Here is a 27,429-nt window from a genome sequence, read left to right as displayed (position 1 = left end):
CAGAAGAAAAATACGACTTGACTGGAAACTGTGTTTTCGTAGGAGTCTGTGCCATCGTGTTGTCTTGAGTGTAAGCACACTGATAGTAGATCTGTGGGCAGGGGGAAGTTTTTGGAGGTGATCTGACAGCCAGACAGCCAGGAGCCACCTGGATTTTATTTTAAAGCAGGACAAATAGATGATAAATAGAATTAGTCAACATGTATCTCACATTCCTGCTTATATTAAACAATCACTTTCAATTGACATCTCCACAACAAATAATTATAATAATGATGATTTCACATAAAAATGTAATATTACCATTTTAACACTGTATGTTTTGTGTTTACACTTAGTGGGGGAAAAATCTGTAAGTCAAAACCTTCCAGAAAAACGTGTAGTTTTACATTTCTGATTCAAAAAACAACAGTTCAATTTGAAAAATGCTGGCTCTGGTTTTCTTTTCCATTAAACCAGAGTTTAAAATCATCTTAGCAGTGCTTCTGAAACTCTGTCTCTTTGCTGCTTCATATTTCATGTACAGATAAAGGTTGGGAACAATTTTCTCATCTAGTTCAAATTAAATTCTATTATTAAATTGCCCTTGTGGCAGAAATCTCCAAGATCCTGAAAAAAAGTTCTGCATAGATTGAAACGAAGTCAAATGTGAGCTTTAATTAATTAATTAATTAATTAAGTAATTTTGTCTCCAGGTATGATTCAGTAACTTGATAAATGATGCTTTTCCACAAACACTTCATCATATAAGCGCATATTGGAAGGGGAGAAGCAGCTTTGCGCTGGTGAGAGCAGTGGCTGTCTGGCTGACATCTCCTGACTTCATCGTAGAAACGATGGCTGTCATCATCAACCGTTTTCAAGCCGCTCCGGCATCAGCTCATAAAAAACACCGTTCAGGAATCCTCTGCTTGTTGGAGGAAGCCCCAAATTCACACCGAATGTTTCCAACCAACAGCAAACTTGAGAGAAAAAAGAAGACTTGATCTTTAATCTCCAGTTTGTCTGCGTATTCTGTGTCTACAATAGTATAAAATGCATTCTGGGAAAGAGTTGAATGATATTTTCAGTGGCTCTTGGTGGCCAACGTTAGGAAATATGTTATTTTTGTTACAATACCTCCTGAAAAATAAAGTCTATTTATCTGTGAAGAGACAGAGATTTACAATAATACAGATGACTACATAGAAATTATGACAGATTTTAAATGATGTAAAACAGATATAAATGACACATGTACAGTTCATTTGGTTTTGAACATGATACAGAAATGTATATGCGTCAGTATTGAGTTTGATTTTATATATTTACCATTTTATTACATTGTAATGTTGTGACTGCAATGGAGAAAAAAAAATATATAAACGAATATAAATTAATTTTTCCAATCGTGTGTCGCTCTTCCTTTGCATTTTTTTGCAGGGTTTTTTTCTCCTTGGAAATACGATACAAAAAGTCCAATTTTCAGTCGAATTTATTCTTTTAAATGTCATTAAACTGCGGGGTTTATCTGCAGGTGTAACAGAGTTTGCATAGTACAAAAAGCACTCTTTACACTGGAAATCATTAAGGATCAAAGATTTGCTTCATTCTATAATTATTATTATTACGATTAGTACATCTTTTTCAAACTGGCAACTTTATTTTTCATCAGACAATAAACTTCACTTTGTTTGATTTTTGGCACAAATTTACACTTAATTAATAAAATCAGTAAAATCACTGCTCTGAACCAAAGTGGTTCAATTTCAACAAACAATAACAATTAGAGGGAGTCTGGAGTCCATGTTGACCAGGGTCTCATTGGTTTATGGGGATTATATGGAGGCCACACAGATTTTACATATAGATGAATAAACAGTGCTACATGCAGAATGAAGAATAGAACAGATGATTTTCTCCTTTTCTCATGACAAAACAGACACGGCCACGAACAGCATGAACAATGTACATTCTGGAGACAAACGCTTGGAAAAACCTTTGTTATTCCCGTGATGCAGCTAGACCAAAACCAAGAGTGTGTTCATGAACCCTCAATGCTCCGACATCACAGGACTAAAATAATTTATGGACCTTCATTTTGGTTTTGGAGTTTTAATGGAATTTCATTTATAATATGAAAATATACACAATCTATCCAAACATCTATTTTAAACAGGTCTCTGCAAACAGCCGTTTCCCTCAGCGGGAAACTGAAACTGTGGCTGCTCCGTCTCCACAAGCATCACATCAACATCAAAACTGACGCCAATATCATTTCAAGTTTCACACCCCAGCAAAAGCAGATAATAAGTATTATATTGCTTTCATTTTTTATGAGTCCCTTTTTCCCCAGATGGCTAATATCTTTACGGATCTTAATAATTCATCTTTGGTATAATTCATATACATATATAAAGTACAGAATTTATAACCAACACATCTGTTGCATAGAAATCTCCCCACATGGTCATTAAGAGTAGAAACCTATCAATTCAGATTTTACATTTCAGCTTTTCACCATGTAAATATAGAAACAAGGAGGGTTGAAGTGTTCAGAAGACTTCAAACTATCAGTGTAACAAAAAGCAACGTTCACATTGCCTCAATATATAAAATAAATTATAAATGAGTTACTGGCTCCCTCTGCTGACATAAAGTTACACTACAAATGCACAGAGATCATCACAATATGAACATATAAAATAAACAGAAAAAATATATGAAATAAATCTCTAAAATCAGAAGTTCCTCCTGGAATTAAGTAGACCATTTCATACCATCTCAAAATATTCTTGTAACATTCCACAAGAAAACATCACTGCTTTCTCATCACATGTCCAAATCCCTTTTGACAGGATTTTTTTTTTTTTTGCAGTAACATGATGGAGAGTTGATGTCAAACATAATATTCACTCGTTCCCATAACAGTTTATGGCTCCACAGCAGTCAGCAGGTCTGAAGGATTTTTTTTCTTGACTACATGTATGTTTACACACATGAACACACATACAGTGCAAACATGCCAGTGTGAAAGCGAGGGGTAGCGGCCTCAGTGGGTAAAGTGCAACATGTCAAATACCATTTGCAGCAATAGACAGGTGACATCGACGTGCAGGATGATCAGTTCAGACCGGCTTACTCCAACAAAGGGTCGTCATCATCATCGTCAATATGCAGCCTCTGAAAAGGTCGGGGGCCAGACGTCTGGCGGGAGCGCAGCATCCTGAAAAGAACTGAAGAGAGTTTGGAGATAAACTCAAGGTTATCTATTGCTGCCAAAACAACACAGTGCCTCTGGGGCTTACTCTGCGTGGATTTAAGGGATACTATCATGCTATTGCAATCATTTGGACTTACGAGTGATTGTAGTGAGTGCCAGTAAGACGCCCACCACGAGGCTGACCACCAGGGGAACATCCCAGCAGCTCTCTGAGGCCAGCATGCACCGAGCCCGAGTCAGGGTGCCGTTGTTGGGCCGCGGCTGCACTGACAGCAGATGGCACATGAGTGGGTAAATGTCTACGCTCTGCAGACTGCTGACTTGATAACCCTGACGGAAGCTGGGCCCCGTCGCTGCCAGGAAGGGGTGCATACTGGGTAGGGAGTTGTCATAGCCGTGATCGCCCACTGAGGGAGAGCAGAGGGGGAAACTTAACAGTTTCACAATTAATTTCAAGAGCAATTTGGCCAAGCACACTGTCAAAATTGCAGAAGCTTCCTTTTTTGATGAAGAGAAAATGTGTCATAACATTGTCATCTTGTCAAACTTCTGTTAAAGCCTGAAGCATTGGATTAGTTATGGTATGCCACTCTTCTAATTCTAATGGCTTGTCAAAACCATAATTTTATTGGAACATATTCATATCTCTGAGTAAAATGAAGGCTTTAATCTGTAATCAATGACAGAAAAAAAAAATCTCTATTTTAACTTTCAAATGATCAATGAGCAAGCAGAACAAAACATAACTGAGTGACTTACATCTCGGCAGCTTGTCTGTTTTTCCCTGCACTATGGTCCAGCCTTCATCAGCTAGCAGTATAATTGGCTGGATGCGTTTATTGTTCTGGTAGTGCAGCCTCTCAGGGATGGCCTTCTTCAGATACGCCGTCATGTGGGCGTGGCACTTATTCAGCAGGTCGAAGACAGCCGTGGGATCTGCACAGGAATAGACATTTGTGAATGCTTTATGATCATTTCTGCATCTGCTCTGATGCCAGCTGATGCAAACGTTGTTACCGTGATTAGGGATGAGGGCCGCGACGGGTGTGAGGTCCACCAGTGTGTAGTTGTCACGGTGGAGGCAGTCGTCCAGCCGTATGAGGCGCTCAGCCGAGCACTGCGCCATGCCGTGGTCGCTAGTCACCAGAACATTGATGCGCCCCCAGAGGCCAGTCTGCTTAAGCTCTGACACCAGCAGGCCGATGTTCTCATCAACCTGATCATATGCAATCAGCAAAAAACATTTAATATATCATCATCATCATCATCCCAGCTGAGCACTTTACCATACTGACTCACACTAAACCAAAAACAGATGAGGCTATCAATACCTCTAATTTAGCAGGTCTCTGGTCATACATGATGGGATGATAATGTTATTTATTATCCCATGGTGTCATAAATCATGACTTCAAATTTTCAAGAGGTGTAATTATTACAATAGCTGGCTGATGGCCATGGCCTCGTGGCAGAACAACAAAGGTGCCTGGTAAGATTGTTAATCACAGTCACAGATCATCTCTCAGGGAACACACTTGACTGCAACTCTCAAATTGTGACTATAAGAAAACATCCTAAACTGGAGACACGTGAGAATAATTTTGTATGCGTGTTGCATAGCCTAACACACTGCGTATGAGAGACTTCCAACAAATACAGCAGATCTAACAGCTTCCTAAACCTTTATTATAAGTATCAACTGAGTGCATCTGATATCTTAAGTTCAACGTCACTGCACCGCTTTTAATGCTTCTCCCATGGCTTCTTTGTTGTCTGGGCCATATAAGTGACCTGACCGGTCTGGCTCCTCCCAGTACAGAGCTGCAAACATCGCCCCTTGCTCCTAATGGAAAAAGACATGCAGTGTCATTCCAGCATCCTGTTCCCTGTGTGTTGTGTCAGAAATGGCTCTTCTCAGAGAAGCTATTGCTTTCTGCACCAAAGTTTTACAACAATGACTGAACAAAGAGAGGAAACCTTCAACAACAATAAAAATATCCAAGTTAAACATTACGCAAAACAGCCAGCTTAGAGAAGCAACTTTTCTACCTTGTCATTCCCCAATATCCAGTTTGTCACATTTGCTAGTCGTTGCTGGAAGGTCACGTGTGAGTTGTAGGGAGAGAAGTGTGTCGCTGTGCGGTTGCCGATGATTACATCAGAGCCAGGCCACATCATGGTCGCAGTCTTGTACCCGTAGTCCAGCGCTGTGAGCCAGAGAGGCTGCGCCTCGCTCCACCACATCGGGTCGGTGTCATTGCTGACGTGGAAGTGCTTGTGGCTGACAGGGTCGTACATGTTGCTGGCCAGGATACCGTGAGACTCGGCGTACAGCCCTGTCACCTGTGGGGGGGGTGTAGCAAGATTTATTTTCTCCCACAGTTTTAGTCATTTGTTACAATGTAAACAAATCTGTATTTGCATTGAGCAGCTATTTCCTGGGACTTAGTTGGTCCAGTGTGCTTCAGGCGTGGTTGGCCCAAAGCTGAACTCATTTAATCATTTCTATAATCAGCCAAACTGTTCAAACAAGCACCACATCAACACAAAGCACAGGCAGCAGGATTACCAGGCTGTAGTGGTTGGGGAACGTCTTGGTGATGAACACGTTGGTCAGCTGCTCCACCAGGACCCCCTGTCTGTACAGGAGCTGCAGGTTCGGCATGGGGAACCTCTGCAGGTAGTCTGCTCGGAAACCATCAAGCGACACGAGCAGAAGTGGAACAGGAGCTGCATGAGTAGTGTTGTTTTCTGTGGCCAGAACTGCGGTGCCACACAGGAATCCTACGAGTATTTTAAACAACATCCTGAAAAGACATGACAGGTGGTTGTTAAGTATGATCCATTATAACAGTACTTCAAGTAAGAGTAAAACATGCATGAAGCAAAGCATGAAGACTTTCACTTTTGCCTTTTCAGAAGTGAAACCTGAAGCAGTTACTCGATGCCTTATCCGCAGACTAAAAATGTTTGAGCGTTAGGTTCACTTCCTGTCTGTTGTAACACAGCCAGTGTCCAACAAGGTTGTTGTGTAGAAACTCGTATCACTGTACTGAGGGCCAGACTCAGCTCGGCTTGAATGTATCTTAAGTCAAGATTCCTTCACTTTACTTTGCAATAATTAGATGCAAACTTCCTCTGCCATTCCTTTCATACAACACCGATCAGAATTTGGATAACTACTGACCTGTGCTACAGCGCAGCTACTACAAACTGTTAGATCCTGTAATGGTTGATATCACAAGTATGGTAATAAAAGAGCTACTGTTATCATTTACAGCTTAGTTATTTGCTTCCCTGAGTTGTCAGTGTGTTACATATTACTATCCTTGTAGCTAATGTTTAGAAATACAAGTCCTGTAATTTATTAAAAAAAAAAAAAAAAACTTTACTGCCATGGGAATATTTTGCTAACCCTTGAATGAATAGATAAACTTAAGAGCCAGGTCAGATCGCACAAGCTAATCCAACTTGTAGTCAAATTTCTCCATCACTCTCTTCCTGTTTGATTAACTTTTAATAAATGTAACTTTATCACTTATTCTTTGAATTGAGGGCGTGGAAACTCCAAAAGGAAAGGCCACAAGCTGTTCCCTCAAAGATGCATTAAACTATTAAACTAGAGAAATTCTGAAGAAATTAGATTGACTGGACTCCACGGGAAGCCTGAATCTCCCTCTCTCCATTCATTTGATTATTTCCATGCGTCTTTTCAGACTTTTATCTGTCACTCCAGCCACAGAGGAAGCTCAGATGTGCAGACTGAGGAAGAATTACACATCTAAAAATAAAATACAACTTAGAAATCCACATTCACCGATATTAGATTTGAAATATCTCAGCTGTAATGACTGAGGAATGGCACGAGTTTTCTCACAGCTGGCATCATGATCGCTGGCTTTGTGTTCTTTCTCACAGAGGGATGTCCCACAACAGGAGCGGTGACGCAACAACAACAACAACAACCAGGGAGTTCTCATTTTTGTCTCGCAATCACTAATATTAACAAATCGCGACCTGATAAGGACAGACAACGAGAGGTGAACGATCACACGATGAATGACTTTTGTTTTCGCTCTCTGCGGACCCGGTTAGCTGTCCACTTAGCTTGCAGGCTAATGTCACGACGTCCAGACAGACGCTGAGGATCAGATAAAAATGTCCCCTCACCTGGACCCGGCCTGATGGACAGCTGTTTGTCTGACCACACAGCTCAACAACTTTTCCCTTTGCTCTGGTTTTGCAGCACCAGCATCAATGGACTTCCTCAAAATACGCAACCAACAGGATGCAGTTGAGTTCGCTCGGATTGCGATCAAGAAGTTCCGGTCACAGATTTCAAAACAAAACAACTCTTCCAAACACGTCTTACGGTTCAGTAGGAAAACGCTATTTTAGAGTAAGAGGTTGCTTTTTAAAAAAATAAATAAAGCTCAAAAAAGTATTTTTACGTTTAATATAAACAAAAAAAAATTATTTCGTGGGTTGGCTATAAAGCTTATTTTATTTTGATGTAAACATAATTCAGCGCTTCCGTAATTACCACAGACTTGGCCAAAGTGTTGGAAACTATTTTGGCGTGATTGGCAGCTGAAACGACCAATCAGCGTCCAGGAAAGACAAATTATTTGATTTGTTTGTGAATCTAAAGTTTAAATGATATTCTTTCTGAACTTTATAGACGCTGCAAAATATATTTTACATAAGTTTGGGTGAGAAAAGCATGACCAGCATCGTGTTTCATCATTTTGCTGCACAAAATGATGAAGCACGATGTTTTCACAGAATATCTTCACTGAACTTCGCATCATCTGGTGCATTCAGGAGGTGGACGGTGAGTCCTGGTCTAATCAATGTCTAAACATGTCTAATCATGTTGCAAATTTGCAAAGGGAATGTCTCATGTCCTTCAATGTATTGGTGATAGTAAACCTAGATTTGTCTCCTGAGGCCAAAATATATAATTATGCTCGAACACATCTAAAGACAATAAACTATTTCTGAAATGTTGTGGATATTTTTCTCAACATGAATAAAATGTTATATCTGTGTTCATCTTATCAGGAAATATTTCAAAGGAAATGCATGGCCTAAAGTGTTCGAAAGAGGCTGAGAATGTCTCATAAAAGGTTGCATTATGGGAAATAGGTTTTTTTTTATATACATGATGCAAATACAGAATGGTGAGAGGTGAACCAAAGCAATTAAGTGCTAATGATGGTTTTTTACACTCCACTGAAATGAATAAACGATCCAACATCCAATATTAGTATGAAGACACTTCTAGTTGTATTCTCCTTTAAGGATCACTGCTGCCTCTTCTCTATTCCCTCTCTGCCCTCTCTGTCCAAAGTGCACTGTGCTGTGCTTTTTGATAAGACACGCGCTGTTGGGTTATACCCACTCTGCTGCACACCTCGTCATTTTCCACAGTTCCACGACGAATACTGTTTGATCTCTTTGTCCAGGATGGATCCCTGTGAGAATACCTACGAGACTCCAGACATTACCTACCAAAATGAGTCATCTGGTACATATGATTTGATCCACGAGGTGTCATATGAAAATCCCTCAGACCTGACGGCAGACTATGAGAACACCAGATGGGCCATAGGAGAAATACCGGATCCTCCTTCTTTCCAACCGCCTTCCCATCCACCTGAGCAGAGGCGAGCCAGTTCATCCTCTTCCTCATCTTCCTCACAGGATGAAGGTGAAGGGAAAGGGGAGAGGGAAGGCCAGTTCAGGGAGGATGTGGAGGAGGAAGCAGAGGAGAAAATGGATGTGGTGGATAGTCGGGAGAGGGCATCTCCAGAAGTGGAGGTGGATAAGAAGAATTCCTCACGCAGGTCGTCCTCTTCCTCATCATCATCATCATCATCACTTGCCTCTGAGAAAGAGGAGAAGCATCAAAATGATGAGCAGAGTATCAGACTATTTGTTAAGGTAGGAAAGAAAAGTGCTGGGTTTATTATACTGACTCGGAATTGATTTCTATTTAACCTTTGATGGTAAACATTGCCAAATTTATTGCATCCACATAGACACACCCACACGTTCTTTCCTTAATCTGGCTTGTAGGCCTCATAAAATCTCATATCAGTTGCTCATGAGCATGAATGTATGTGTGTGTGTGTGTTTGTGTCTTGACATATGTGCGAGGCTCATGCTGTCTATCTCAGATTGTGCACATTCAAACACAGACGCAACTACTCTGACTATTACATCACCCGAATCTTCCCAACTAAAGTCCAGGGCCAGTGGAATATACAAGGACTATAAATCTCATACTTTGAAACCACAGTTTGATAAATGATAGCAATATAACCTGAGGCTGATTGCAAGAGTGACTGATGTTGGCAGTGTGGTGACTTCTAAATTGCTCTGTAATTGTAAGCATTGCTGTCTAACTTTCCACATGAATGTGCAGACCTTCTTCATGTTGGATAGAGTATTTATGACTTTGGTCAGGCCACTACCTTATGTGGTTTTCATGCAAATTTAGGTGCGTGGTCGCTTAACTCTGATTGGCTGAGCTGGTGAAGCGGTCACTGTTTATTAGATATGGTTAAAAGAAGTCGTTTTTCTTGATTTTTCGTGATTTAAAGTCTCACAAAAGTACATTTAGTACAAAAATTCTGAGAACACGGTTTCCAAAGAAACGTATTCTAAAAGTAACAATTTAGTCTGTCAATATGAAATAAAAGCATTTGTTAATCAGTTACAGCCACATTACCGGCGGTGACAGCGTTTCTTTTCTGCCGGTCAGATTCAATAATTTGATACAATTTTACAACAGAATGATAAAAGTGATTAAAAAAGTTTGCAGAAAGGCTGACCCGGTGAAGCTGTGGCTGCGTGGCCGCTCAAACATGATTGGCTCAGAGCCGATGTGGGGGCGTTCCCCTTGTTGTGATTGACAGATGGTGGGGAATCTGTTTGGGACTCTGCAGATGAGCGCAGATTTTAAAAACTGCTTCTTCAACCTCCATCACACTGTAAACGGGATTAACTCGTAAAAAAAAAACCCGGAGGCCGTGTCCCTCTAGAAAAAAGAAATCGCCCATAGCAACAGTGTGGTTTATTAGAGTGGATAAAAAGATTTAGATAAGAGCTCCCTGACACAGGAGAATAAAATAAATCAGGCCACGGAGACACAGAATACTTGGATTATCATGACAGGTTTATATAAAATGAAACAGTCTTTGACCGTTGAATGCCGTATTCTGACTGAGCTCTGACCAGGAAACTGCACTGTGCACAGTATATAACTCATTCACCTTTGACCTGGTGAAAAACTGAAATCCTGCAAACTGATGGAGACTCTCTCATCACCTTTCAGAGCAGTCTGAGGAGGAGACGAGTGCTGCTCATTCAAAGACACCCTGTGGTGATGTCAATCAGAGCTGCAGGGCCACCCTGAGGTGCCCTGGTCTGCTCTTTGCCTGTGCGCTGCATTTGTGCTTGCACTAACCTCCCCTCCCCTCCCCTGCCCATCCACCCAAGGGGGTTATTTTTGCCCGACACTGTCCCGCCCCACAGCTGAGGTCACGGGTACAAACTGAACCCCTCACACACACACAGAGTCCCTCTCTGCCTTTATATTTCACACACACCCTGGCATTCGACTTCAGCTGACACTCCGACAGTGCTGCTGTGGGACTAAAGAAACTTTATCAAATGGACCAGGACTAGAATAAGAAACTGGGACAGCTCACACACACAGACACGCTCTAAAACAGGCATACTGATAGATACGGTCACACACTTGAGGAAACAAAACACAAGAGCAAAGTGTGTTTTTCTTGACAATGACAGATCCTGCAGCACAGGAGGACAAGGACCCTGATATTGAACTTTTTGTGAAGGTGGGACTTTCAGTGTGTGTGACAGAGAGTGTGCGTGTGTGCATCCAAAGCTGGCACTGAATGATTATTATTCTTACTTCTAAGTTACATTTCTGTTCAGCTAAAATTTTATAATGGCTATATTTGTGTATGACAAGTAACATTTGCGCTGTCTGTGTGCACAATTTTAATTTGTAAAATATCTGCTATGTGTGCGTGTCTCATGTTGGGGTTGGCTCCTTTAAGTGTGTGCATGCCATGTTGTTATTGTTGTTGCATGCTGATTTTCCGTGTGTTAACCTGACACCCACGTGCACAGGCAATCTCTCTCTTTCCCTGTGCCACTGAATTATTACTGCCGTCCTTTCAGAGTTGAGAGCAACAACATTTTGTATTTGATTCCAATGAGGAGTATACATGTTTAAAAAGAATCTTAGTTGCTGATAATAATCAGTAAACAGAGTTGATTTTCATATTGCACTGGTATAACTGGGCTCCAACACTGATACTCCTGCTTGTTTCTTCTGGTTCAGCATAAATGAACCCAGATATGGAAGTACAAAAAAAGTTTAGTTTTTGGCTGGACGGAAAATGTAAACAGTAGAGATTTCCAAAATGAAATGGGATGGTTTACATATTTTATTTATGTGTTATAATATATAGGATTTCTTGAAAACTTGTTTGAAACTTGTATGAAAACCCATTGCTTTGAAATTTAAAGTCTGAGTTTTCATTTGCACCTTAATGATTTTTAGAAATGAAGGCAGACGAAGACAGATAACACCGATGTCTCAGAGTATTCTTGTTTGTTTTTTTCTACTGCACTGACAAACAGACTGACAGGGCAAAAAGTTACGATTTCTATAGCTGTCGCTGTTTAAGTGTGTGTCCAAACAGGAAGTCAGTAGGGCGGCTAATGGAAGGAGTGTGGATTATTCATGTTGGACCGGGTGTCTTATTACAGTGTCCTGTTGCAGCTTTGCACACACATACACACACACAGACATGTGACACGTGAACTTTTTGGAGGTATTCACCAAAGTGTGAATACCTCCAAAATGAATGTCCTTGTGAATCAGTGTATGTCTGTGCGTGTACAAAAAGTGTGTATGTGTGTGTGTGTGTGCATTAAATGTGCAGGCGGAATATGTCAACACATAAAGATGACAGGAGTGGATTGTGGGTCTGTAGCAATAAGAGTGTCTCACCTTGTTGGTGTACAGGCTGGGAGTGATGGGGAAAGCATTGGAAACTGTCCATTCTCTCAGCGCCTCTTCATGATCCTCTGGCTGAAAGGAGTTGTCTTTAATGTCACCACTGTCGACCTAAGGAGGTAAAAATATTATCTAACCATGACAAAATCTTAACGTCACCAGCTCCAGTCCTGGTTCACCTTCATTTCACCCACAGCCCAATTCATCAATCTTTTTTTTTTTTAATCATACATGCATGCATTTGAGTTAGTTTGAAAATATTTTGATAAAACTTTAAGATGTGCAATGTATTAAACATGTTTTGGCTCCAAGTGTTGCCTTCAGAAATAAATATGAGCACAAATTTATCAATAAACTCTCAAATGTCATATTTAGCCTACAGCAGTTAGCATTGACAGCTGTATGGCTGAAAAGCCAAGGACGGTCATTTGTAATATTGTGTGTTTCCAATCTGATTAGAAAACCAGCTGATCTTCACAACTTGGCCCCGGGGACACACCCACCCTTCCTCACCTTTCAGGGGGAAGTTCTCACAGATGTCAACAAAATAGAGGAGTACCTGGAGGCCATGCTGGCTCCACCAAAGTGGGTCTTCTAAACAAAAAGACAAACAGCAGGTAGAGGAAGCAACATCCTGACTGACTCCAATGTCCTTTTTCTTAGATATCCCAAACTTGCAGCAAAGAACCGTCAATCAGACTTAGCAGGAAATGACATATTCGCCAAGTTCTCAGCTTATGTCAAAAACACAAAGCCTGATAAAAACAGAGGTGAGTGACCCATCCAAAACTGATGAGGACACATAATCTTAATCCTAAAAAGAACTGCTTTACTAGCTATTAATGGCATGGAAATGATTTCTGTCTGTTGCAGATTTAGAGAAGAGTCTGAACAAAGCCTTTGCTAAATTGGATGAGTATCTGATGAATCCACTACCTGATGATTCTCACGCAACTCGAAAATATCTGGATGGAGATGAACTGACCTTGGCCGATTGCAACCTTCTGCCCAAGCTTCATGTTGTCAAGGTAACCTCATTTGGAGTAGTTCATTTGGTTCATCAGGTCTCACCTGTTTGTTTTTAACAGCAGTGTTCTCCTTTTTTGGCAGGTGGTGGCAAAGAAATACAGAAATTATGACATCCCATCTGATTTCAAAGGTGTGTGGCGTTACCTTGGCAATGCCTACAGCCGTGATGAGTTCACCAACACATGTGCAGCTGATGCAGAAATTGAACTCGCCTATAAGGATGTTGCCAAGAGGCTGGGGAAATGAATGCATCACAACCACAGTCTCTGTTGCACATTTTTTTCTTCTTGAAACTGCTAAATGAATCTCATACACCACACAAGATGTATCATTTATAACGCTGATGTGCTTCACTGCTGCAAAGCATTTAGAAAAGGACTTAAAAATGATTCATCACTGTCAAAAGGCTTTGTGTTACATGATAGTTTCATATCATGAATTTCTTCTACATGTTAGAATAATGGGATGAATAAAGGAGGGTTTAATAATTTTACTTTTTTTGTCCGATACTCTTCATAATGTGTTTCAGCCAAAGTAATTTGTCCTATATTGTAGCAGTGTCACCTTTGTGGTGAAATTATGTCCCCTCATGAATGAATGATGGATTAAACTGTCATCAGTGTAATTTTCTGACTTTTACAGTCTAACGCCATAGTTTACAGCTCACTGTCACAATGTATGGGTTGACTATGACACCCTCCCCAAAAGGGCCACAGTCACCCTTGCGTTCACATCTGACCTGATAAGTAAGACAATTAGTCAAAAGAAACAAACACAGTACACACACATTTACCCCAATTATTGTGTTGTCACTTTATGAGGTGCAAACTGATGGTGGCAAATGTAATTTTAATCATGAGTGCCTTAGTGGGAAACAAGAGCTCTTATGTCTGTACAGTAAATGACACACAGTTGTGCTCAGGAGTTTACATACACTCATAATAGGCATGAATGTCACATACATTTTGTGCTTTTGATGATACATTCAAATGGTTCTTCTTCCAGGGTGGAAAGAGAGCAGCTCAAATTAATCATTCATGTGCTCAAATAAATCATTAAAAGTCCAAAATTAATATGATATTCATGCCCGTGATGAGTGCATGTAAACTTCTGACCACACCTTTGTTTTTGAATATAATATGAATGTGAAATAAATTAAGTCACCAAAGGACTTCTGCTGCCCTGTGGAGCTGTATGAAGATAATATAAACTCTGTAAATGATCATAGCTAAGCTTCATTCATCTTCTTTCTGATGATTAGAACCATAATCCTACTGTGTATATGTCATTAATTTGAATAATAAATCTATTTTCTCAGAGAATGATCTTGAGAGCTACAGTGTTTGACTGGGAACTGTTATCTGTAAGCGTGTATGAACTGGCTGTGTCTCTCTGAGGGAGTCAAAGCTTTATTTTATGATGCAGTAATGCAAATGTTCCTAGAAAATAAAAAAAGAACAGCGAGGAGGCTTTCTTGCTGATTTGTATATGCAAATAAATACAAAGCCATCCTCGGGGTTTCATGCAGACAGTTTCTAAACCCAGCATCCTGCACAACAGAGTCAGAGGCCACATTGAGTCAGCAAACAGGGAAAAAAAAGGACAAACTGAATGTTTCGTTTTCTTGAAGGTGATGCAGTGCACATAGATTCTCCTTCACCTTTTGCAGATAGCTTTATTTCCTGTGGTGGATGAGCAGAAAATCTGATGCATTTCTTCACTTCAGTATTACCCATCCTTACTCAAAGTCAGAATATGCACAGCATGTACATTTGCAAGACTAACGCTAACTGACAAAAATAAATCATTATTTTCTCCTTGTAAACGTAATAAATGTATGACAGTATTTTTCTTTTTTACATTCAGGCACAACGCTTCTCTTACTGTGAACTGTAGCATCAAACAGCCAGAAGATGGCAGCAAACACAAAGCTTTCATTAGCCTGTGATTACAAAAACATTCAGTTAGGGATCATCACTCTTTAGTCCTTTCCTTTCTTCTTCAATGCCTTTGTGTGTCAGTTGGTGCTAACCATCAGCCAGATTCATCATCATCATGTAGCCTTTGTGGTAAAATTAAAGCAAGCCTCAGATAAGTAAGTAAGCAAAAGAATCATAAAGATTTACCAGAAAAAACGTATTTTAAATTCTATCGTGCATAGTTTGTTCAGATTTCTGAGATGTTTTGTTGTCCGTTTCTGATTCACCTCACTCGCTTATAAGGATGGTTGAATTGGTGTTAATTTTCATGTGTCACTGTATTTTCCTGTGGATAAGTCCATTCAATTTTACTTTTACTATTTTCACTTTCAGCACGAGAGGAGCATTCAGGTTCTTGATATAACTCCAAATATAAAGATACTTTGAAAAGGATCTTAACTACAACTATTAAAGCAAACAGTTTCATTTATTCAGATGCATTAATGAAATGATATTTGCCTGCCACACTGGTCAATACTATTTTAAGATAACTTGAATTGTATCAGATGTCAAAATGTTGTCAGCCTTTATTTTACTATGAATAAAGTTATTTAATAAATGTAGTACAGTAGAAACTTGAATGGTCATCTAAGGTACAAGTACTTCAAACTCCTCCTGTCCTTGGTCAGGAAATGAGCAGATACATGGACTTTAGTTGGAGCTGTATTGAAGTCTATGTGAAAATTACCCATCTTCGCAACTTTCGGAAAATAATGTGAGAACAGAACAAGTCAGCTCAACCATAACAATAAATCAAGATGGCGACAGGCGCTGGCGTCACCGTGTGCGTCACATTTGATTTAAACAAAACAAAACAAAACAAAACAAAACAAAAAAAACAAAGACAGGAGCGGCTCCGGTTTTTCGTTTCCTCGCTGGGTGGGAACAGGCGGAAGGTCCCTGGCCGCTCGTCCGGCTCTACCGGTGGTGTAAAGCAAACACACACACACACACACACTCGTGTACCGAAGATTGAATGTCGTCTCTCCGGCTCGCGACACACAGCGACGTCTCAGCTCGACCGACACCCCCTCCCCACCCTCCCATCTCCGGCAAGACCTCCAGGTCTCCGTCAGCCCCATCCGGAGCGGCGCCGACACCAAACCTCCGCCAAGAGGTAAGCCCCGATCGGCCACGGCCGGGTGGGAGGCTCCATGGCTCCGCCGCGGAGGAGGGCAGAGCCGCCGTGTTTTCGCACCGTGTTCCCCGGGAGAGGACGGCTCGTCACTGCGGCGGTTTCGTTTTAACTAAAAACCGGCGAGGGTCGACTGAGGTTGACGAAAGCTGATAATAACCCCGGCAAAGAAAAATATATATTTATATATTAAACAAAACAAAAAAAAAAAAATCACAGAAAATGTCTGACCGTGGTTGAGTCGCTTCACAGAGCCGGGAAGCTAACGACGCTAGCAGGCATCAAAACGGGACAACCGCCGCGGCCAGCAGGCTGAGGGTCTCTTTGTTGATACACGGCAGGCTTAGCTAGCCGGGGAGGGGGACAATTGACATTAATACGGTGTCAAAATGGAGACATTTTTGGACGGCCAGCATCGCCTCGCACCGGGAACAGGTTGCTCCGGAAAACCGCTCAACTCGCAGCCAAGTCCGCGGCAGCTGTTTGGAATCGGGCGCTAATGAGGCGCCGTCATTTGGTCTTGTTTTTAATCGGTCAGGATCCGTTTCTGAGCAGAAACACGGCTGTTTGAAGGCAAAAGCATCCAGATAACAGTGCACCCTTTTCCTGTTTTGGAGCAGGTTCAGCGTCGGAAATCAGAATCCGTCCGCTTGGAGACGCACAAATCTTGGAGGGATGCTGCAGACTTAAGTTCAGCATCTTCGTTAATACATGTCAATTATTTTTTGTTTGCCAGCCAACAACAAGGCAGTGGGGTGTTGGCTTTTTGCAAAAACACTTGCAGCCCAGTCTTTGTTAATCTGCAATCGGAGGAGTCTCCTATAATTAGGTTATGATGTGCTGATTTCATCATGACATGGAGCTTGTGTTCTCATCAACAGACAGCAAATGTGAGAGCTGGCCAGCCGGGTCTTTAATGATGCCTCTGCTGTGCTTTTGTTCTCATCAGCTGGGACATTATGAAGTACATCTTATCTTATTCATTGTGACCCAGTAAAAAAAGGAACAAAATCTGAAAAATCCCCCCCCCCTTCTCTTGTCTGGTTTTAATCCTTGACTGTATGTTGTGAGTCAATGCTGAGTTGCAGTGACCATCTTGAGGTGAGCCTCAGACTGCCCCTGGCTTTATAAAGAGCTCTTTCAGTCGCCTTTTTGCTGGAGCCTTTGGGATTATAAATCCTGAGGAAAAGGAGCTTTGCCTCGATGGCATGCTTCATTGGCAAGAAATCGTTGGAGAGTGTTGTGTGTGTGTGCGTGAGTGTGAGTGAAAGGGATAGAGAAGGAGGGAGCACAGGGAGTTGCGTTGGTGGGCTCGGATGGAAAGCCAGCCGAGGCGGTGGAGGCATTGAAGACGGAAGGATGGAGAAGTGGGCTGTGGTGATGGATGCTATGCAGGGAAGTGGAACGCTTGGCCTTTCTGTGATTAAAGGGCAGTTGTTCTCTCAGCATAAATACACACTTACACACACCCCAGTCTTTTCTTATTTGTGAGGCTGATGATCACTAAGCCAAAAAAAATAATAATAATCTGTGTATCCGTTGTCAGAGATCCTGAGAAGTGATAAAGGTTTTATTACTGTTTAATTTTGTGGTCCGGAGAGAGTTTCCTTAAGGCCAGACTGAGGTATGAATCAGCTTTTTTGGAAGATTGTGGACCTTTGCCAACAAACACCTCTTAAAAGTTGTGCAACAAACATTGCTCCTTCATAGTCAGTCAACTGTTTTGAGCGCTGTGGCTGCAAAGCACTCAACTATTCATGCAGCACATTTGAGCACTGTTAATCGATGTGTTCATCGATGGAGTGTGGAACACAAAGTACATATAAACCTCTTGAAAAGCTGTTTTAATTTTTTTTTTGCCAATAATTCAGAAGGCAAAGATACAATAAAATAAAGATAAGGAATTTTTAAAGGCTTACCTTAGTCCTCAACACAAATTCATACCAATTTTGTCTTTTCTTTATAAATGGTAGAAATTTCAGCAGCATTCAAGGAAAATATGTTCTTCCTACTACTTGTTAGCCCAACCCCCTGTCAAACGTGTTATGGTTTGACAGGGTGTTGAAACTGGATTGAAACTAGATAAATTGACACGTTGCCAAGTATTTTGTGAGTTTGTTAAGTATGTTGTTCTGGTTGTCTGTGTAAATTTCAGGTTTTTCAGTCAACAATGGCATTTGTTATATTTTATGTTGGGAAGATAAAAAGTGACCTAGCCGTCTCCCCTCCTGACCTTGCCAAAGGTTTAGGGTGTGTTTTCTTTTATGGGGGAGTGTCATGACTTGAGAGTAAATGTCCAGGCCTGGCCAATTCAGTGTGAACTTATTTGCATTCGTGTGATTTTATAACATTTTGCCCTTGAACTAAAATTCACACAAAAGCTGTGTTAATTTAGCATCGAGTATTTCAATATGTGATTATTCTTTGTGTTGTTCTCCTGTTCTTTATGAGAACCATTCATTGTAGACTTTAATGAGTGAGGACACCGTGGTAGTGTGTGTTTTTTGCAGCCTCTTTAATTAATTCAGTGTTGTTCTTCTATATATTGTGCTGAGGCCAACTTGTGTTTGCATCACAACTGAGTTTATATGTCATTGCAGGAGGAAATGCAGTTTCAGTATCTCATTTCTGCTTCTCACCTCCATTTGTCAGCCGGCTTGTTTTTGACATATAAGTTGCATTCAGGTTTGTCTGGACTTTGCCTGCTCTCGTGACAAGTTGTGGTAGGTTCAGCTGTCAGGGCTAACTTGAGAAAAGAGGTGTCAAAGGTGTGTGGTTTCAGCCAGGCAATGGCCTTAAAAGGTGTCCATTTTCTCTTCTTTGAGTTTTATTTGTACCTGACAGCCACACCTGTGACTCAGGTAGAGGCATTTCCTGAAAAGTTGCCGCCTGCAATACTGTTCCATCCCTGTTTTTCCATGACGGTGGTGTGAAATTCAGCATTCCCCCCTCCCCTCCTTGTCTCTAAAAGTGCTGAGGTGATTCTTTTTGTGAAAACAGACGAGGGTTAACCGATTGTCACCAGTGTGGGAAAACCATGACTTTGACTTGTGCTTGAGGTGTCTGAGCTGTGGACACCATTGATTGGATTTAGGTTTCTATACTAGACTGTAACTCTCAGGTCAGGGTTTCAACTCTGTGGTTTTTACATTGTGTTACGAAAGAAGTAGCGTGAAGAACTGTCACAACACAATAGTTCAGATTGTATATGTATAGGATGTGATTTCACATAGGTCCTGATGAAAAGAGGCTGCCGCACAAAACTCATTTATGCATCTTTTCCATGACCCATTATGAGATGAAGCTCTGGTTTGGCTGTGTGTTTCAGGAAGATAGAAAGGTATCAATGTTTTTGTCTTGCCTTGTGTGCATCTGGTTGCACGCAAGGAAGCATTGAACTTTGGTGTTGTCACATTTGTTTTCTGTTTCATTTTAACAATGCTTCATTTCATTAAAACCAGGCTGCTTTTCATTAGCAGTGTTTTTTGCAGATTTTTTTTTCCCAGAGCATTTGTATTAGAGAGAAAATTACGCAATAAACCTAAAATTCACCAGATACAGTACATCCTAATGCCACAGCTAAGACTTCTGCCACAGGTTGTAATTGTAATGCATGTTTGGCAGTTTCTATTCAACTATGTGGTGAAAGGTACACAGTTTTTAGCAATTCATTGAAGAGGGGAAGTTAGCTGTCATGCACTTGAACGGCTCAGCTATAAGAGCATCATGGTAGAAAAGGAAGCTTGGCAGAAAAACATTTTAGACAAACTTATTGAACTGAGCTGCAAGGAAGTTTTGTTTTGTTTTAAACCGGCACATTAGCTGGTTACAAGTTGGATTCACACCAGCGAGATGTTAAGGTTTTGCCAGGATCTGCTTTCACTGGAGGGCCTAATGAATAATTGAGAGGTAGGGCGTGTAAATGTGAAAAAGACCATTAAGATGCATAGTCACACCAGTCTCCATGGTAGCGGGGCCATATCATCAAGATCACATCTTTGCTCAGTCAAATTTGCCTGGACCTGGTCTAGGAGAGGACTGACTGAAATAAAGAATTTGACTTTTCACAGCAGAGGGAAAGGTGGACTTGAAGCCATCTTAAATTTGTATATTCCTAAAAATACCTGTACATTTTTATTATCACTGGGACTGGGCTTAGTGGTTGAGTGACATGATAGTTTTATGACTTTTTTTATTTTATATTTAATATTTTCGAGTTAGGGGTTTATTTACTCAAAACATAGCTGCAGATCAGTTTTAATGATGATGGCTGAACTCAAGAGGATCTGTATTAGAAAAAAAGAATGAAAATAAGGCTGCTGGCTTCTTCCCCCTGAGAGCTTTAACCTTATCTTTGTGTGAGAAGTCAAACTACATGAAAGCCTATTTTTATTCAGAAGAAAAATTGATACTTTTTCAAAGGCAATCCATAATTGATGATGGAACTCTATCTAGAGCATCTTTGACTACTTTTTATAGTTATACAACAAGCTTCAAGTGAATATTTTCTCTCTCTCTCTGTTCGGCCTGAAGTAATGCGCTGGAATGGATGTTGACCTCGCCTGGTCCACTTCACCCTTATGGAGTATCCCTTAAACTGCACTTTTAGTTATTTTCAACTTCAAGCAGAGATGCAGAGGAAATGGAGAGTGTCTTTACCTAGCTTGGCCATCTGGCTTAATCCTAACAATTCAGCATATGATGACACAGCAGCAGAAGCTGGGTGATTAGGACTCTGCCGGAAAGATACTAAAGCCAAGCATGATTATTTTTACCGTGATGCATTATCATTGTTTCCTCCAAATCCCTGAAACTTGATCATAAACCAGTTACATCTGCAGGGAAAATAAACCACGGCTCTGTGATTGGTCAAAGACAAATAACAATCGCTGTGAACACTCATCTTGGATATTGGTATGACCTAAAAGGGTGCTCCAGTTATTTTCTTATGTAAAAGGTGGTTGACAAACAAAGCTGACTTTCAGACCTGTTCCTGTCATCTTGTAAATCCCCCATGATTGGTATTACCTTTGTCATATTTTTCTCATGAATTTTTTCTTTTCATAATGGAGTCCTTGATGGCAAGGTGACTTTTTAGATATATAGGTGTTTAACGTAAAATTTCCCATCGCACCCTGATTGCAAACAGATGGCCCCCCATTTGGCTTTTTATGACTACTAAAAAGCATTTAGATGCACCACATGTATTTTGTTTTTATAATTGTACATCATTAAGATCAGTTTTGACATTAAAAATTCTGGGCTTTTTGATTCTGGTTAGAATAAATGCTCTCTGCAGTGCTTCATCGCAAAAATCCCAAGTGCAATAATTATAAACAAAGTTTGCTCATTTGGAGCATTTGAATAAGTACAGGAAGAGGAGGAGATCGTCCTCCGTTGCCTGCCATGGTTACAGTATGGTCACTTGTATAAACTGTTCTGCTGTCCACAGTAGGAAAAAGTCCTGTGGCAGATTCTTTTTTTTGGGGGGGGGGGGGGGGCAGTTATTCTTCTCATTATTCAATCGTCTCTGTCCTCACTGTCTCTGAGGATCTGGGCGTTTACTGGGCCAACTACCTTTTCCAACAATGAAGACAGCATTCATCAGGTTGTTAGTTTATTATCTCAAGTTGTGAAGGATTGTATATTCTGCAACCTAAGCTGGCTGTCAACATGTAAGAGTTTCACTAGGCTGCTGCTGCTGCTGAGAGGCAGAGGGCTTCCTGCCAGACAAATCACAGCCCTGAATTAGTAACCAGAAGGTAACATAGAGATGTGCGTGATTATAGGACAGGGAGATTGAATACTTCCTAACAAAGGCGTGATCACTTTCTGTCTTTAATTAGGTTGATGGACACACAGAATCTCTGAGAGGCAGTGTATGTATGCAGAAACAGTTGAGTCAATGTTCTGTGTGGCTTTTGGCTCGCCCTTCTTACAGTAATATATCCTTGGGTAGCCTGTGCAGCATTCCTCTCTGATAAACATCCCAGAGCCTCCCGTCATTACCGGCGCCCAACCAGTGAGCACTGCCAGCCTTTGCCTGCCCTCCTCCAGCAGAGTCCTGAGCAATGAGAGACATCCGATGTTATCAGCCTTGCAGATTGCACAGTGCCACTGCCAAGGGCTCGTCTCACAAATTCACAGTGTGGAGATTTAGCTTTCAACAGAAAGGCTTGTTTTGCACACACCATAAAGCAAATTAGAGTTAAATGTTAGAATTTCCTTCTTTTCAGACAACACAGTATTTATCCTCGCTTTGTCAAAATGTCCATACAGAAGACAAACACCAGCATTTGTCTTAAATGGCTGAACAGTTACGGTGTGTCATAACCTGCTGTGAGATTCCTGCCCAGCTGGAATCTGCTTGCAGCTGCCTCTGACCTATTTATGAAGCTGATGGATGGAAGGTGAAAAGAGGCCTTCCTGTTTCTACTTTTTCAGAAAGGTTGTGATGACTTTTTGCTGATTGTTCAGGGCTAATATAACTATCTTTTCAAGCATTGCTACTACAAGACGAATAAAGATAAATACAATGATTTGAATATCTTTTTCCGGGTTTATCTGTTTAGCATTGAATAATTTGCGTCAGCTGTGGTCCGGACCTGGTAAAAGCCGCCTTGAAGGAGCATTAAAAAAAAAAGCTGCATTTCAAAGGTAAAGTTGCACACATCCCTTCCCTGCACTTAGGATCAATGACTTCTACAGCAGTTGAATGCAGATGAGACAGCATCTAACATAACTTGATAATGTGCTCGAAAGCTGTTCTCTGAATTTTAAAGCAAGGGGATATCACTTAGCAGTTTCTATAAATCGATGTCAGTTAAGAGTTGTTGAACTGTTAAACATCTACAAGGATGCCTCATTTTGCATGATTGGCAAACGTTTCAATGATTTTGGCCAAATATGGTGTTGTGTCAATAATGAAGATAGCAAGCATTAAAATATAATGTTACATTTCAGTGTCTACATAATTAGCTTGCTGGTGTTTGTTCTCACAGTGCTATGGAACTGATTACACAGTAAAAAAGAGAGAGATAATTATTGTGTTTTTTTTATTTGTGTTAATCAAACGGTACCTTAAAGAGCCGCATCTAAAGCCTAAACTTTCTGATCTTTTCATGCTGTTTTACTCACTTTAATCGAGATTAAGCACCACAGATATTATTGTTCAATAATAGGAAAATCTGATTTTTCAAATAGGGATGAAGGCCACAAACAACCTGATGGTGACCTCCCTAATAGATGTCTTTTTAGGAATATAATCTGTTTATGTATTGCTCTATTTGATTAAACTAAATCAGAAATCTGCTATTGACTTGTTTTTTTTTTGTTTTTTTTTTTAAATGAAACCCTGTCATGCATTTCCTTATCTTTAAATAGCAAGTGCTGTAACTGAAACTCCCCACAGTGTGTTTTCTGTGGCTAGAACCGTGTGACTACGACAAACAACATGCAGGTAACATCAGTTGTAAAGGCTTCAAGATTGTGTTCACACAGTAGGAACGGTGAAGTGTGACAGGAGGACAAAGATACTGGAATTGAGCAAGAGATTATTCTTCTGACTAAACTAAACTCTGGCTTGCTCCATCTGTAGTGTTTAGTGTGGTGTGAAATCTCTCATTTAACAGTACCAGAGAAGGTCTTTGCAATCCCCTGCGTGGCATTCAAAACAGTCTCATGTATTCATTTAGCCTTTTTCTTCTTGTACATGCAACAGACCTTTAGTTCTTTTGCTATTTTGAGGTTGCCTTCTTGTTTTCGAGTGTCCATGTGTATGGGTCTGACTGTAGTGTATGTATGTAAAAGACCGCAGCTCTGTATCTATTGTCAAACAAGGTTGTAGAAGCTAATGTACATCTGTGTTGGCCAGATAACTAATGGGATTAGTCTGTCAGATAGTGGTGGTAACACACTTTAGGCTGCGAAAGAAGAAACAGTCCGTTTAACTGCAGCTGCCTTTATCACACTTCAGTCACTGTTTCCACGGGCAGATAACTGATGGTCCAGGCTGAAGTTGGAGTGAAGACTTCATACATGGCCAGGAGACATGAAGAGACCAGAGATTAATTTACACCTCAGAGCTGTTGAATTTCAGTCTGTGAATGACGATGAAATGTAAACGGGTTGAATGAGTACCTGCCAAAATCAAATTGTTGCAATTTTCTTCCCACACAGCACATGACCAGTTACTCTGAGATTACCATCTGTTTTACATGAGTTCACATAGGGAGCTAGAGAGAGAATGAGTTTTTTTCCCTGGAGTCAGATTTAAAAAAAAAAAAAAAAGTAAAAATGAAGAGTGGCAGTGAATTTAAAATATTGTTTGTGTTCTTGCTTGTCAGCGATGAAGATGGATGTAGGATATCCAAATGTTTATACTTCGAGGTAACTATAAACCCTCCTCCATAAATACTTACAGCCCCATCAATCATACACGTGGTGCTGTCTGGTTGAGACCAGGCTGTGTCTGTAGCTTCACTTGGAAGAATCAGAAGAGATATGATGAGATATTATCTTGTTTTTAAGAGCTTGTCCAAAGTGTTGCTCATCCCCTCACATAATGTATACCACCATCCGAAACACAACTAAAATCTGTTTTGAAAAATACTTTAACTGGATATTTTTTATTTACACCTTAACTGGCAAAAAAAGTTTTCCCTGCATGGTCAGCCCAGTGGTGTTCTCATCCAAATGGTGTGCCTCCAGCCTGTGTACATACTGTAGGAGCGTCCCCACACAATGACCTCCAGTTGGGATACAGTGCGCCTCTGTACTGTGTGCTGTGCTGCGGTTTCAAACTGACTGCTCTGTTTTTAAAGTAACAGGCATGGGGTCTGTTCTGTATGGTGGCCCGGAGAGACCAACTCACTGCAACTCCAGAAAACACAAAATATTTTATAATTCTGTGGTTCTAACACTGAGATGGTAAATTAATGGGCTTTTAACACCAACCACGTATGTGTGTGATTTCATTGTTTCAGCTCACACTGCTCACTCAGTCAAGTTATCAGATCTTACTTGGTCATGGGTATTCCAACAAACCAAATAACCACATATCTCTTGTTCCTCTATTTGTTTTTTTTGTTTTTTTTGCTGCAGAATGCGACTGGTCAAACTTGGTCCCTTGAGATGCAACTGAGCGATGAGGATGGGTCAGAGAAGGAAATTACGCTGGTGAGGCAAATAAGCCACATTCCACCTCCCAGAAAGCATTGCACATACACCAACTGACCCAGCCATGCCCCGTCTGCCCTCCTGATTCTCCTTCCCAACCTTTGCATCTTCCTTCGGTTCAATCAGAGTCACTGCTGCGACAACCCCCCCCTGTTGTCACCATGGCTACACCCTTTCTGTGGAAGCTGTCATCCCAGAAGCTGGGCTTCTTCCTGGTTAGCTTTGGCTTCATCTGGGGCATGATGCTGCTGCATTTCACCATTCAGCAGCGAGCCAGCCACGAGAACAGCGCTGTGCTGCGGCAGCAGATCCTGGATCTCAGCAAACGCTACATCAAAGCTCTGGCAGAAGAGAACCAGAGTGTTATGGATGGGCCCTATGTCGGTACCATGACTGCTTATGGTGAGTATGTGAACCAGACAACAGGTTCAGGTCCTTTTTACCTCATCCTTTTTGTCCAGGTTTGTGCTTTCTGCATGACCAAGCTGCATTATTATTCTTATCACCAATCTTCTACTTCCACTGGAGATGATTTAGGGTTCATTGCTTAGTGACTAGCTGTGAGGAAAGTGAAGCATTTCCCTTCCATATTTTCACACATTTTTTTCGCAGCCTGGCCTGGATCTGTGATGTGATTTTCTAGAAATGTCTTATTTTCCTGACAAATGCACAGGATTCTTCTGCTCATAGCAAATGAGAGATTCTTAAATTGGACGAATGGTTTTCCTCTTTTAGAAACATCCAAGAAAAGTTGTTGAGTAGATTTAATTGGAATCCAGCTGCATGTGAGTATAATACTGTACAGTACAGGCACAGACGACCCTTCAATAAGTTATTCATGCCATTAATAGACCTGTACGGCTCAATGGGAGGCTTTATTAGAAACCTGAGTTTGGAATTGATTGTTCTCTAATGCCAAAAGAAACAACACGATCCAGGAGAGCTCCTGCAGAATAAATCAGCTCCCAGATGATGTAAAGTAGCAGCTGGAGTATGTGAAAAAGCACTGCAATATTTAGAGTTTCAAGATTACATTTGTAGTTCTTTTCTCTGTAGAAGCATTATCTCCTCGTGGCCAGTACAAGCGTACATGTGTAAAATGTCAGGATGCTATATAAATGTAAATGTCATCAGACCTTGGCCACAGCATTTCCTGTCTCATTAGCTGGAGATTTCAGGGAACAACGTCCTGTCCAGTTTGTTTTGTTCCCATTATATGATGGATTGATTTTTCATGGTGCTGTTGGAGCTGCGGCAGCCTGCTGACCGCTGTCCAAATATCGCATCAAATCCATTTCATGTCCTTGATTAGATATGGGAGGCAGCAAGATACCCTGGGCTTCCTGTGTTGACTCACTCGTTGATGATTTGCCTTGATGTGATTTGTAATGAGTTAGCGGAAACAAGGTTTCCTCCTTTGCTCCTCATAAATGAACTATAAAATCTTAATGCATGTGAATGAATGTCATATCTCCTGGAAGCCTATTTGGAGCTGCGAGTTATTGCTTAGACTGACTATAAGAAACACACCTGTTGAAGATAATTAAATCACGGTGTCAGAGCAGTTCTGTGTTTATAAATGGTTAAGATTTTTGGGGACTGTCTTAAAGATGTAATTGATGTTTAATATCATGCAGATCTAGTGCTGCAGAATGAAGAGAGATATCACATTTGTGTGTTTGCAGGTGGTATTTGGTAGTCCTTTACTCTCCCTTGAAATGTTAATACTTCAAATTCAGTGATTCATTTTTCAGTTCAGTGCAGTTGGGTTAGAGAGGAGAACACGTCAGTTTGTTTTAGTCCTGTCGTGCTGTCAGACACCACATTTGCATCAGAAACATCTGTT

The 27,429-nt window shown here is 40.8% G+C and overlaps 3 protein-coding genes across 6 annotated transcripts in view; 2 read left to right on the top strand and 1 right to left on the bottom strand.

Annotated features, from left to right (window-relative positions):
* Nucleotides 1-1,456: 1,456 nt before the first annotated feature.
* enpp4 (ectonucleotide pyrophosphatase/phosphodiesterase 4) lies at nucleotides 1,457-7,502 on the bottom strand. Of its 2 annotated transcripts, none has more exons than XM_029523368.1 (8): nucleotides 7,373-7,502; nucleotides 5,772-6,009; nucleotides 5,252-5,545; nucleotides 4,941-5,045; nucleotides 4,220-4,418; nucleotides 3,962-4,138; nucleotides 3,340-3,609; nucleotides 1,457-3,215 (listed from the first exon to the last, which is right to left on the bottom strand). In XM_029523368.1, the coding sequence occupies exons 2-8, from the start codon at nucleotides 6,006-6,008 to the stop codon at nucleotides 3,118-3,120; spliced, it is 1,380 nt and encodes a 459-aa protein (XP_029379228.1). In that variant the 5' UTR covers nucleotide 6,009; nucleotides 7,373-7,502; the 3' UTR covers nucleotides 1,457-3,117. The 2 variants fall into 2 exon arrangements, with proteins under 2 accessions (XP_029379228.1, XP_029379239.1); XM_029523379.1 differs by having other exon boundaries at nucleotides 4,941-5,042.
* Nucleotides 7,503-10,813: 3,311 nt separating this feature from the next.
* On the top strand, nucleotides 10,814-14,372 carry clic5a (chloride intracellular channel 5a). Its single transcript, XM_029518451.1, has 6 exons — nucleotides 10,814-11,070; nucleotides 12,273-12,382; nucleotides 12,723-12,848; nucleotides 12,927-13,033; nucleotides 13,137-13,291; nucleotides 13,374-14,372. Exons 1-6 carry the CDS (start codon nucleotides 11,014-11,016, stop codon nucleotides 13,536-13,538), a joined length of 720 nt encoding a protein of 239 aa, XP_029374311.1. The 5' UTR covers nucleotides 10,814-11,013; the 3' UTR covers nucleotides 13,539-14,372.
* Nucleotides 14,373-15,339: 967 nt separating this feature from the next.
* The window catches only part of mgat5 (alpha-1,6-mannosylglycoprotein 6-beta-N-acetylglucosaminyltransferase), a 57,057-nt gene continuing 44,967 nt past the window's right edge, over nucleotides 15,340-27,429 (top strand). Inside the window, exons 1-3 of one of the 3 annotated variants that reach the window (XM_029516882.1) lie at nucleotides 16,201-16,388; nucleotides 25,509-25,583; nucleotides 25,710-25,985. In XM_029516882.1, coding sequence (XP_029372742.1) covers nucleotides 25,745-25,985 — 241 coding nt within the window. In that variant the 5' untranslated portion in view covers nucleotides 16,201-16,388; nucleotides 25,509-25,583; nucleotides 25,710-25,744. Of the gene's footprint in view, nucleotides 15,388-16,200; nucleotides 16,389-25,508; nucleotides 25,986-27,429 lie in introns of those variants that run through there. The other 2 variants (XM_029516892.1, XM_029516874.1) reach the window with 2 other exon arrangements.

The sequence above is a fragment of the Echeneis naucrates genome, chromosome 2, assembly GCF_900963305.1.
Source record: "Echeneis naucrates chromosome 2, fEcheNa1.1, whole genome shotgun sequence".
NCBI classification, from domain to species: domain Eukaryota; kingdom Metazoa; phylum Chordata; class Actinopteri; order Carangiformes; family Echeneidae; genus Echeneis; species Echeneis naucrates.
This window is presented reverse-complemented; position numbering and strand designations above follow the sequence as displayed.

What these genes read in the sequence shown, in the direction of transcription:
- enpp4 (XM_029523368.1), bottom strand. Translation starts at nt 6,008, where the DNA reads ATGTTGTTTAAAATACTCGTAGGATTCCTGTGTGGCACCGCAGTTCTG. An exon ending in TCCCCAACCACTACAGCCTG is followed by an intron (nt 5,546 to 5,771) that starts GTAATCCTGCTG and finishes CCCCCCCCACAG; the next exon opens with GTGACAGGGCTGTACGCCGA. An exon ending in GGATATTGGGGAATGACAAG is followed by an intron (nt 5,046 to 5,251) that starts GTAGAAAAGTTG and finishes TTTTTCCATTAG; the next exon opens with GAGCAAGGGGCGATGTTTGC.
- clic5a (XM_029518451.1), top strand. Translation starts at nt 11,014, where the DNA reads ATGACAGATCCTGCAGCACAGGAGGACAAGGACCCTGATATTGAACTT. An exon ending in GCCATGCTGGCTCCACCAAA is followed by an intron (nt 12,849 to 12,926) that starts GTGGGTCTTCTA and finishes CCTTTTTCTTAG; the next exon opens with ATATCCCAAACTTGCAGCAA. An exon ending in AAAGCCTGATAAAAACAGAG is followed by an intron (nt 13,034 to 13,136) that starts GTGAGTGACCCA and finishes TGTCTGTTGCAG; the next exon opens with ATTTAGAGAAGAGTCTGAAC.